Raw genomic sequence first — 12,549 nt, 5'->3', positions numbered from 1 at the left:
GCAGGTTTTTTCCGCATGGAAGCAGACGTGCGGAGACTTGCCAGTGGAAATAATGAGTCATGGCAGCGTGACAAAGACGGCAGAGGTTGTGAACGTGCTCAATTAGCTCTTCTTCAAACCATCACCTGGAAAACACCAGCCATCATTTAGAGGGGAGGGAATTTGACATGACTGCTGAATATGGTTAAAATGTAACCTGTTCTAAAAGGGCTGTTTGCGACCTTTACACGGACAGCTAGAGGGCGCTAACCTACCATCGTGTTGTGAGCATTATGTCCCGCCCTTTTACGGCTTTTAGGTGAGAAATATACAAACCCCGTTTCCATATGAGTTGGGAAATTGTGTTAGATGTAAATATAAACGGAATACAATGATTTGCAAATCATTTTCAACCCATATTCAGTTGAATATGCTACAAAGACAACATATTTGATTTCATGGCTGCAACACGTGCCAAAGTAGTTGGGAAAAGGCATGTTCACCACTGTGTTACATGGCCTTTCCTTTTAACAACACTCAGTAAACGTTTGGGAACTGAGAAGGCACATTTTTTAAGCTTCTCAGGTGGAATTCTTTCCCATTCTTGCTTGATGTACAGCTTAAGTTGTTCAACAGTCCGGGGGTCTCCGTTGTGGTATTTTAGGCTTCATAATGCGCCACACATTTTCAATGGGTGACAGGTCTGGACTACAGGCAGGCCAGTCTAGTACCCGCACTCTTTTACTATCAAGCCACGTTGATGAAACACGTGGCTTGGCATTGTCTTGCTGAAATAAGCAGGGGCGTCCATGGTAATGTTGCTTGGATGCTCCAAAACCTGTATGTACCTTTCAGCATTAATGGCGCCTTCATAGATGTGTAAGTTACCCATGTCTTGGGCACTAATACACCCCCATACCATCACAGATGATGGCTTTTCAACTTTGCGCCTATAACAATCCGGATGGTTATTTTCCTCTTTGGTCCGGAGGACATGACATCCACAGTTTCCAAAAACTATTTGAAATGTGGACTCGTCAGACCACAGAACACTTTTCCACTTTGTATCAGTCCGTCTTAGATGAGCTCAGGCCCAGCGAAGCCGACGGCGTTTCTGGGTGTTGTTGATAAACGGTTTTCGCCTTGCATAGGAGAGTTTTAACTTGCACTTACAGATGTAGCGACCAACTGTAGTTACTGACAGTGGGTTTCTGAAGTGTTCCTGAGCCCATGTGGTGATATCCTTTACACACTGATGTCGCTTGTTGATGTAGTACAGCCTGAGGGATCGGAGGTCACGGGCTTAGCTGCTTACGTGCAGTGATTTCTCCAGATTCTCTAAACCTTTTGATGAAATTACGGAGCGTAGATGGTGAAATCCCTAAATTCCTTGCAATAGCTGGTTGAGAAAGGTTTTTCTTAAACTGTTCAACAATTTGCTCACGTATTTGTTGACAAAGTGGTGACCCTCGCCCCGTCCTTGTTGGTGAATGACTGAGCATTTCATGGAATCTTCTTTTATACCCAATCATGGCACCCACCTGTTCCCAATTTGCCTGTTCACCTGTGGGATGTTCTAAATAAGTGTTTGATGAGCATTCCTCATTTTTATCAGTGTTTTTGGAAACTGTGGACGTCGTGTCCTCCGGACCAAAGAGGAAAATAACCATCCGGATTGTTTATAGGCGCAAAGTTGAAAAGCCAGCATCTGTGATGGTATGGGGGTGTATTAGTGCCCAAGACATGGGTAACTTACACATCTGTGAAGGCGCCATTAATGCTGAAAGGTAAATACAGGTTTTGGAGCAACATATGTTGCCATCCAAGCAACGTTACCATGGACGCCCCTGCTTATTTCAGCAAGACAATGCCAAGCCACGTGTTACATCAACGTGGCTTCATAGTAAAAGAGTGCGGGTACTAGACTGGCCTGCCTGTAGTCCAGACCTGTCTCCCATTGAAAATGTGTGGCGCATTATGAAGCCTAAAATACCACAACGGAGACCCCCGGACTGTTGAACAACTTAAGCTGTACATCAAGCAAGAATGGGAAAGAATTCCACCTGAGAAGCTTAAAAAAATATGTCTCCTCAGTTCCCAAACGTTTACTGAGTGTTGTTAAAAGGAAAGGCCATGTAACACAGTGTTGCAGCCATGAAATTCTAAGTTAATTATTATTTGCAAAAAAAAAATAAAGTTCATGAGTTTGAACATCAAATATCTTGTCTTTGTAGTGCATTCAATTGAATATGGGTTGAAAATGATTTGCAAATCATTGTATTTTGTTTAAATTTACATCTAACACAATTTCCCAACTCATATGGAAACGGGGTTTGTACATTGTCATGTCTTTTATAATTAATGTGAAGAATAGGCAAAAAAATAATAAAAAAATGCTGTTCCCCTTTAAGGCATCAAATTAGATGATTTGTCACATAATGCACCAAATTGTTAAAATTATTTTTATTTTTTGAATAGCACCACCCACATTTTGTTATTAACTTTTGCAATATGCAATATGTTCCTATTGGTGCGTCCAAGTTCTTACATGATGAGGTGAAAATGTATGACACTGTTGCATATTGCATTGTTATTACATAATATGGCGTTACAAGTAAACACTTTCCCTATTTGCAGCTTTCAGGTATCAAAGTGGCACCTGTTGAACAACACTTCCCATAAGCAGGGACTTGAACAGTCTTTTACTTTGAAGTACTCCCAAGTACCCACGTTGTTCGTCCAGAGGCACTCAAGACTTCCATGAAAGTAGATACTTGTCCTCACTCTGAGGTATTCCGTCTATTCTTCCATGCACAGGTGGAACAAGCCACTCTGAACTCCCAGCATGCAGCGGTGCTGGCGCGCTCTGGCGAGAGCGAGGCCAGGTGTGCGGCGCTGAGGGCCGAGTCCGAGGTGTGGTCACGGGAGCGGGAGGAGTCGGCGGCCAGGACGGAGGCCCTGAGGCGGGACCACGAGAGGATGATGGCGCTGCAGCAGCGTCAGGAGGCGGAGCTAGAGGAACTCCTGGACAAACACTCCCGCTTACGCAGCGGCCACCGCAGCCTGGAGGCGCAACACCGAGAACTGGAGGGCAGGTGATGACGTCCAATCAGATCTCTCCAATCGCTACCATACGTGGTGGTCAAAAGTGTACGTAGACTTGTAAAGAACATCATGTCATGGATGTCTTGACTATGCAATCATTTCTACAACTCTTATTTTTTTGTGATAGAGTGATTGGAGCACATACAAACCCCCGTTTCCATATGAGTTGGGAAATTGTGTTAGATGTAAAAATAAACGGAATACAATGATTTGCAAATCCTTTTCAACCCATATTCAATTGAATGCACTACAAAGACAAGATATTTGATGTGCAAATAATAATTAACTTAGAATTTCATGGCTGCAACACGTGCCAAAGTAGTTGGGAAAGGGCATGTTCACCACTGTGTTACATGGCCTTTCCTTTTAACAACACTCAGTAAACGTTTGGGGACTGAGGAGACACATTTTTTAAGCTTCTCAGGTGGAATTCTTTCCCATTCTTGCTTGATGTACAGCTTAAGTTGTTCAACAGTCCGGGGGTCTCCGTTGTGGTATTTTAGGCTTCATAATGCGCCACACATTTTCAATGGGAGACAGGTCTGGACTACAGGCAGGCCAGTCTAGTACCCGCACTCTTTTACTATGAAGCCACGTTGATGTAACACGTGGCTTGGCATTGTCTTGCTGAAATAAGCAGGGGCGTCCATGGTAACGTTGCTTGGATGGCAACATATGATGTTCCAAAACCTGTATGTACCTTTCAGCATTAATAGTGCCTTCACAGATGTGTAAGTTACCCATGTCTTGGGCACTAATACACCCCCATACCATCACAGATGCTGGCTTTTCAACTTTGCGCCTATAACAATCTGGATGATTCTTTTCCTCTTTGGTCCAGAGGACACGACGTTTCCAAAAACAATTTGAAATGTAGACTCGTCAGACCACAGAACACTTTTTCACTTTGTATCAGTCTATTTTAGATGAGCTCAGGCCCAACGAAGCCGACGGCGTTTCTGGGTGTTGTTGATAAACGGTTTTCACCTTGCATAGGAGAGTTTTAACTTGTACTTACAGATGTAGCGACCAACTGTAGTTACTGACAGTGGGTTTCTGAAGTGTTCCTGAGCCCATGTGGTGATATCCTTTACACACCGATGTCGCTTGTTGATGCAGTACAGCCTGAGGGATCGAAGGTCACGGGCTTAGCTGCTTACGTGCAGTGATTTCTCCAGATTATCTGAACCCTTTGATGATATTACGGACCGTAGATGGTGAAATCCCTAAATTCCTTGCAATAACTGGTTGAGAAAGGTTTTTCTTAAACTGTTCAACAATTTGCTCACGCATTTGTTGACAAAGTGGTGACCCTCGCCCCATCCTTGTTTGTGAATGACTGAGCATTTCATGGAATCTACTTTTATACCCAATCATGGCACCCACCTGTTCCCAATTTGCCTGTTCACCTGTGGGATGTTCCAAATAAGTGTTTGATGAGCATTCCTCAACTTTATCAGTATTTATTGCCACCTTTCCCAACTTCTTTGTCACGTGTTGCTGGCATCAAATTCTAAAGTTAATGATTATTTGCAAAAAAAAAAAATGTTTATCAGTTTGAACATCAAATATGTTGTCTTTGTAGCATATTCAACTGAATATGGGTTGAAAAGGATTTGCAAATCATTGTATTCCGTTTATATTTACATCTAACACAATTTCCCAACTCATATGGAAACGGGGTTTGTACTTGTTGGTCACAAAAAACATTCATGAAGTTTGCTTCTTTTATGAATTTATTATGGGTCTACTGAAAATGTGAGCAAATGTGCTGGGTCAAAAGTAGACATACAGCAGAGGTGTCCAAAGTGCGGCCCGGGGGCCATTTGCGGCCCGCAGCTGATTGTTTACCGGCCCGCCACACATTCTGGAAATACTATTGTAACTGAGGTGAAATCTAACGAGAAAAAGTTGCAATGTTGACACAAAAGCTTTCTTTTGTCTTTCTTTATTTTTATTTTTTTTGCCATTGCTCAAAAAAAAAAAAAAAATTATTACAAAAAATCCATGTTATATTGAATTATTTTCAGGGCTTCAAATATTTCACTTTAAAATGTTTTATGTGGTAAATATTGCATATATTGTGTAGTAGCCATATAAAAACATCAAAGTTTTCTTTGACAAAAGCGCATTAAAAGCATAAAATCGACATATATATCTAAAGTTGATCTCGTAACTTAAAGGGGAACATTATCACCAGACCTATGAAAGCGTCAATATATACCTTGATGTTGCAGAAAAAAGACCATATATTTTTTTAACCGATTTCCGAACTCTAAATGGGTGAATTTTGGCGAATTAAACACCTTTCTATTATTCGCTCTCGGAGCGATGACATCACAACGTGGCGTCACATCGGGAAGCAATCCGCCATTTTCTCAAACACCGAGTCAAATCAGTTTTTTCGACTGTTTTCCGTACCTTGGAGACATTTGCCTCGTCGGTGTGTTGTCGGAGGGTGTAACAACACGAACAGGGACGGATTCAAGTTGCACCAGTGGCCCAAAGATGCGAAAGTGGCAAGAAATTGGACGTCTGTTCCGCACACTTTACCGACGAAAGCTATGCTACGACAGAGATGGCAAGAATGTGTGGATATCCTGCGACACTCAAAGCAGATGCATTTCCAACGATAAAGTCAAAGAAATCTGCCGCCAGACCCCCATTGAATCTGCCGGAGTGTGTGAGCAATTCAGGGACAAAGGACCTCGGTAGCACGGCAAGCAATGGCGGCAGTTTGTTGCCGCAGACGAGCGAGCTAAACCCCCTGGATGTCTTGGCTCACACTGTCCCTTATGCCACCGAAGATGATCAAGAGAAGAATATCGACCCTAGCTTCCCTGGCCTGCTGACATGAGGGTATGTCTACAGAATATATTAATTGATGAAAATTGGGCTGTCTGCACTCTCAAAGTGCATGTTGTTGCCAAATGTATTTCATATGCTGTAAACCTAGTTCATAGTTGTTAGTTTCCTTTAATGCCAAACAAACACATACCAATCGTTGGTTAGAAGGCGATCGCCGAATTCGTCCTCGCTTTCTCCCGTGTCGCTGGCTGTCGTGTCGTTTTCGTCGGTTTCGCTTGTGTCAAGACTTGGACTATGGCGTGGTTTGTTCTCCCGTGGTGCAAATGAACATTTGGACCAGACATGGCGTGAAGGTGAAGACATTATTTATTTTACACTAACAAAGGAACAAAAAGCGCGCTCAAGGCAGAAGTACAAACTTGACTAACGAAACAAAAAAAAACTTGCACGTCGGCAAAAAACTATGGACATGAACAAAAGTCGCTAACTGTGGCATGAATAGAAAAAACTTACTTGACATGGCATGAAGTGCGCAGAGGTAAACAGAGATAGAAGCAGAAAATCAGGGGTATAATGTCGCCAGGGAGACTTCCTGGCAACAATGGGTTTAAATAATAGTGACATGATTAAAGACAGGTGCGTGAGTCGTGAGGGCAGGTGAAAACTAATGGTTGCTATGGTGACAAAACAAAAGTGCACAAAAAGTCCAAAAACAAAACCGAACATGACCAAAACAAAAACATGATCACACAGACATGACAGCTTGCATACGGTTCAAACCGATATGGCTCAATAGCTTCAGTTTCTTCTTCAATTTCGTTTTCGCTACCTGCCTCCACACTACAACCACCCGTTTCAATACATGCGTAATCTGTTGAATCGCTTAAGCCGCTGAAATCCGTGTCTGAATTTGAGCTAATGTCGCTATAGCTTGCTGTTCTATGCGCCGTGTTTGTTTGTGTTGGCATCACTGTGTGACGTCACAGGAAAATGGACGGGTGTATATAACGATGGTTAAAATCAGGCACTTTGAAGCTTTTTTTAGGGATATTGCGTGATGGGTAAAATTTTGAAAAAAACTTAGAAAAATAAAATAAGCCACTGGGAACTGATTTTTAATGGTTTTAACCCTTCTGAAATTGTGATATTGTTCCCCTTTAAGTAAGACCAACATTTTTAGAGTATAATAAGTCTCTTATTATTTTTAATAACATTGTTATTCTGAAGCTAACCAATAATAAATAAAATACTTCTTACCATTAATGCGACTTCTTGAACAGGTGCGGTAGAGAACGAATGGATGGATTAAAATGCATGAGAATGTTTTATATTTTGAACGTTATTTTTAAGACTGCTGAATTAATCATTACTTATCGTGTTAAGCAATGTCAGCTAAGATTTATGCAGTCATCAAAAGAGCCACATCTGGCTCTAGAGCCATAGGTTCCCTACCCTTGAGCTAAATTCATCAGCCTGGATTTTGGGTCTTGGGTGCAGTTGGGTGTTCCAGCAGGACAATGACCCCAAACACACCTCAAAAGTGGTAAAGGAATGGCTAAATCAGGCTAGAATGAAGGTTTTAGAATGGCCTTCCCAAAGTCCTGACTTAAAGGTGTGGACAATGCTGAAGAAACAAGTCCATGTCAGAAAAGCAACACATTTAGCTGAACTGCACCAATTTTTGTGGTGAAAAATTCAAGCAGAAGCTTGTGGATGGCTACCAAAAGCGCCTTATTGCAGTGAAACTTGCCAAGGGACGTTTAAGCAAATATTAACATTTTGACCCTAGCACATTTACTCACATTTTCAGTAGACCCATAATAAATTCATAAAAAAAGCAAACTTCATGAATATTTTTTGTGACCAACAAGTATGTGCTCCAATCACTCTATCACAAAAAAATAAGAGTTGTAGAAATGATTGTAAAGCATACTTGCCAACCCTCCCGAATTTTCCGGGAGACTCCCGAAATTCAGCGCCTCTCCCGAAAACCTCCCGGGACAAATTTTCTCCCGAAAATCTCCCGAAATTCAGGCGGAGCTGGAAGCCACGCCCCCTCCAGCTCCATGCGGACCTGAGTGACGTCGTGTGCGCAACACCACGTAAATCTTTGGCCAACTAAAAAGTAACCCCAGTACGCTATAGCCAACATTCACCAGGAGATGGCAACAGACAAACATAGATCACTATTACATTCCTCCCCTTTTAGAAATGTATAGAAGTTACTCAAAATAAATAAACAACCCAACCAAAAAATGCAGCAGCTCGATTAAAAAACTGTACTTAAGCCACATTATTTTCTTTTTTTTTTAGTACTGAACTCTTAAACCTCATTTGTAAAAAATAATTTTCTTATTATACAAACAGTACACCTTTAACACAGATTTTTATACTGTCTTCAGAGATTCAGTTTTTTTGGTGGTACTGGAAACCTTTCTGGGTACCTGCGAAAGGGTGTTCAGCATGGTTAGAAAAATAGTGACAAAGAATAGAACAAGGATGGACAATTCAACCCTTAACTCAACAATGAGTAGATGAGTGTTATGTGTGTGTATATGTGTAAATAAATGAACACTGAAATTCAATTATTTCTTTTATATATATATATATATATATATATATATATATATATATATATATATATATATAATAAAATATATATATATATATATATATATATATATATATAATAAAATATATATAAATAAAATATATATATATATATATATATATATAATAAAATATATAAATATAGCTAGAATTCACTGAAAGTCAAGTATTTCTTATATATATATATATATATATATATATATATATATATATATATGTATATATATATATATATATATATATATATATATATATATATATACATGAAATACTTGACTTGGTGAATTCTAGCTGTAATTATACTCCTCCCCTCTTAGCCCCGCCCCCGACCACGCCCCCGCCCCACCCCGACCACGCCCCCCCACCCCCCACCTCCCGAAATCGGAGGTCTCAAGGTTGGCAAGTATGTTGTAAAGTCAAGACAGCCATGACATGATGTTCTTTACAAGTGTACGTACACTTTTGACCAGGACCGTACCTGCATTTTCCCCCAGTTTCCGTTTTTTTTTACCCTCATTTTCTCCTGCCAGGCTGTGTTTACAGTTTGTCTAAATGTGTGTTAGTTTGTCTAAATGTGTGTTGTTATTATTATTATTATTATTATTATTATTATTATTATTATTATTAAATGTGTGTGTGTGGTGTGATGTGCAGCCACAAAGAGCTGCTGGACGCTAAGAGCCAGCTGGAGGAGAGAGAGCGAGAGATGAAAAGGGCGAGAGAGGAGATGGAAGCTGAAGCCCAGCACAGATTGGAAAGAGAGCGAGAGCTGGAGAGGCTGAAGGAAGACGGCGAGAGGTGACTAGACCGCCATTAAGCTCCCATCAGGTGCAAATGTACTGAGTTAGTTGTCACAATCACATTGATACAACTGATTGCTAATGATACAACAATGTCGTGTGATTGAACTAATAGCAGGCCTTTAAACGGCTCACTTAAAAGACGTGCTAATCAGCAACTATTAAACCAATCATTGAGTTTTGTTTGGGCTGGTCAAACTTTTTGCTCAAGTTTGAGCCCCAAAAATATCTGACTGGTTTAAAAACGCAACGAAAAAATAGCTGATAAAAGAAAATAAAACTGAATTAAATATTTCAAATATTACTAAAAAGTCTAGTTTTATCTTGTTTTGAAAATAAATGTGATTTAAAGGGGAACCGCACTTTTCTTTTTAAATGTCGCCTATCATTCACAATCATTATGAAAGACATGATGAGGCGAGTATTTAAAAAAAAAAAAAAAAAAAAATCTAAATATTCAATAAATGCGATCAAAAGTCTGCCTACAATGGAGCTTATGGTCGTCGCTCTATTCCACCTATAAAAGCTTTTAAAAACACCTCCATTAAGGTATACATGATGTAAATGTATATGTAATGTAATAACATTCATAATAACATGTAATATATACAGTACATGATGTATATTTATATGTAATGTAGTAACATTCATAATAACATGTTATATATACATGATGTAAGTATATATGTCATGTAGTAAAATTCATAATAACATGTAATATACACATGATATAAGTATATATGCAATATAGTAACATTCATAAGAACACGTAGTATATACATGATGTAAGTATATATGTCATGTAGTAACATTCATAATAACATGTAATATATACATGATGTAATATATTACATCATGTATAATATATACATGATGTAAGTATGTCATGTAATAACATTCATAATAACATGTAATATATACATGATGTAAGTATATATGTCATGTAGTAACATTCATAATAACATGTAATTTATACATGATGTAAGTATATATGCCATGTAGTAACATTCATAATAACATGTAATATATACATAATGTAAGTACATATGTCATGTAGTAACATTCATAATAACATGTAACACTTGTGATTTAGGGCTATATAAATAAACATTGATTGATTGATTGATATACATGATGTAAGTATATATGTAGTATCTAGTAACATTCATAATAACATGTAATATATACATGATGTAAGTATATATGTAACATAGTAACATTCATAATAACATGTAATATATACATGATGTAAGCATATATGTCATGTAGTAACATTCATAATACAATGTAATATATACATGATGTAAGTATATATGAAATGTAGTAACGTTCATAATAACATGTAATATATATGATGTAAGTATATATGTCATGAAGTAACATTCATAATAACATGTAATATATACATGATGTAAGTATATATGTCATGTAGTAACATTTATAATAACATGTAATATATACATGATGTAAGTATATATGTCATGTAGTAACATTCTTAATAACATGTATTATATGCATGATGTAAGTATATATGTAATGTAGTAACATTATATACATGATGTAATTATATATGTCATGTAGTAACATTCATAATAACATGTAATATATATATGATGTAAGTATATATGTAGTGTAGTAACATTCATAATAACATGTAATACATACATGATGTAAGTATATATGTAATATCTAGTAGCATTCATAATAACATGTAATATAAGCATGATGTAAATATATATGTCATGAAGTAACATTCATAATAACATGTAATATATACATGATGTAAGTATATATGTCATGTAGTAACATTCATAATAACATGTAATATATACATGATGTAAGTATATATGTCATGTAGTAACATTCATAATAGCATGTAATATGCATATTGGGGAAATAAGGGTGTGGTTATATGCAAATTATGATGGACACGCACGCGTTAACCATTTGGCATTCAGCAACTTAAGAACAGCAGGTGGGAACAATTTGGCCGTTTAAGAACACGTCATGAATTTGAATGGACTCCTCTGAGGAAATCACTTCGAAAGAAAGATAAGAGGAAACGTTAGGAACTTATTGCTGAATGGGGCCCAGTGTGTGGATGAAACATTTGTTCACCGAGACAAGGTTTGTACAAGAAAACACATTTTTATTCGATCCGCGGCTGGTAAATGGACAAGTTTGTACAATAAGAGGTTTCCGAATCAGGTGCAATGACAGCCCCTCATTTCTTTGGGCTTGCATTTGGTGCCTTGCTCGTGGGTGATCAGTGTTCAGGGATCAAACAAGCAGTCGCAATATCTACAATCATCGAATTAATGAACATCATGAGATAATGATGACAACCACGTAGTGCTTCAGATGTCACCTGTCAAACATCCTGTCACAACATCTTTTTGATCGTGCGATAATCACGCACGATAACAACTTCTGTACATGTCGGCATGTGCTCCATTTCATCCTAAAAGCTCTGAAGACACACTGGGAAGATAAAATCATCTTGGGCTGGTGTTTATTTACTACGGAATATTGCAAAGGTTCCCCACTGTGAACATTAGATCTCACTGGAGTGTTGATGCTGCAGATGATTGCTTGCTTCAATAAACTTTCCCAGGCCATAGTTTCAAAGTACATCCTGCACATCAATCATTTCTTTTCCAGGTCCCATCATAAGAAGTATGTAGCTGCGTGGCTCGTTATGTTGCGTAATATTATAATAATGGATTTCATTTAGCCAGCACTTGATCCAAAGCACACTGCGGGACATGAGGAATGAGCAAAGCTCTTGACTGTGTGCGTGTGTGTGCGCGCATGTGTGTGTGTGTGTGTGTGTGTTCTTGTACTTCTACCCTTCTTGAGACACCAAGAAGGAAAAGTAGCTTCCATATGAGGAGGTGTGAACAAGTGATGACATAAATCATGGTCCCAATAATAGAGAGCCAAATACTAGAGTCCGTGAACATTGCTCCAAAGTCAGGATGTTTTGTTGATTTAATGTGCATACAAAAGTAAACATTGACAGGTGCAAAGGCAGCAATATATGATCAAACAAGATGGCAGCTAAAGAACGACTTTCCTATTCATCCCCAAAAAACACCCGCAAGGTAAACAGTTGATTTTACGACTTCCGGTGCTGACGTACGACAACCCATATGTGACCGTAGGATGAACTAATACACTACGCTACTAAGACTATAGTGGCCATTAACAGTTAGCTTCTACAGTAAAATGATGACTTTTGTCATAA

The 12,549-nt window shown here is 38.5% G+C and overlaps 1 protein-coding gene across 3 annotated transcripts in view; it reads left to right on the top strand.

Annotated features, from left to right (window-relative positions):
* Nucleotides 1-12,549, top strand: part of ccdc88b (coiled-coil domain containing 88B) — a 231,135-nt gene that overhangs the window by 157,557 nt on the left and 61,029 nt on the right. For all 3 annotated transcript variants that reach the window (XM_061930450.2, XM_061930449.2, XM_072912467.1), the window contains 2 exons: nucleotides 2,797-3,074; nucleotides 9,157-9,300. In XM_061930450.2, the coding sequence (XP_061786434.1) occupies nucleotides 2,797-3,074; nucleotides 9,157-9,300 (422 nt within the window). The remainder of the gene's footprint in view (nucleotides 1-2,796; nucleotides 3,075-9,156; nucleotides 9,301-12,549) is intronic.

Source organism: Nerophis lumbriciformis, linkage group LG36 (assembly GCF_033978685.3).
Source record: "Nerophis lumbriciformis linkage group LG36, RoL_Nlum_v2.1, whole genome shotgun sequence".
Lineage (NCBI taxonomy): Eukaryota > Metazoa > Chordata > Actinopteri > Syngnathiformes > Syngnathidae > Nerophis > Nerophis lumbriciformis.
The sequence above is the reverse complement of the archived record's forward strand: the minus strand, read 5'-3'. Positions and strand labels throughout refer to the sequence as shown.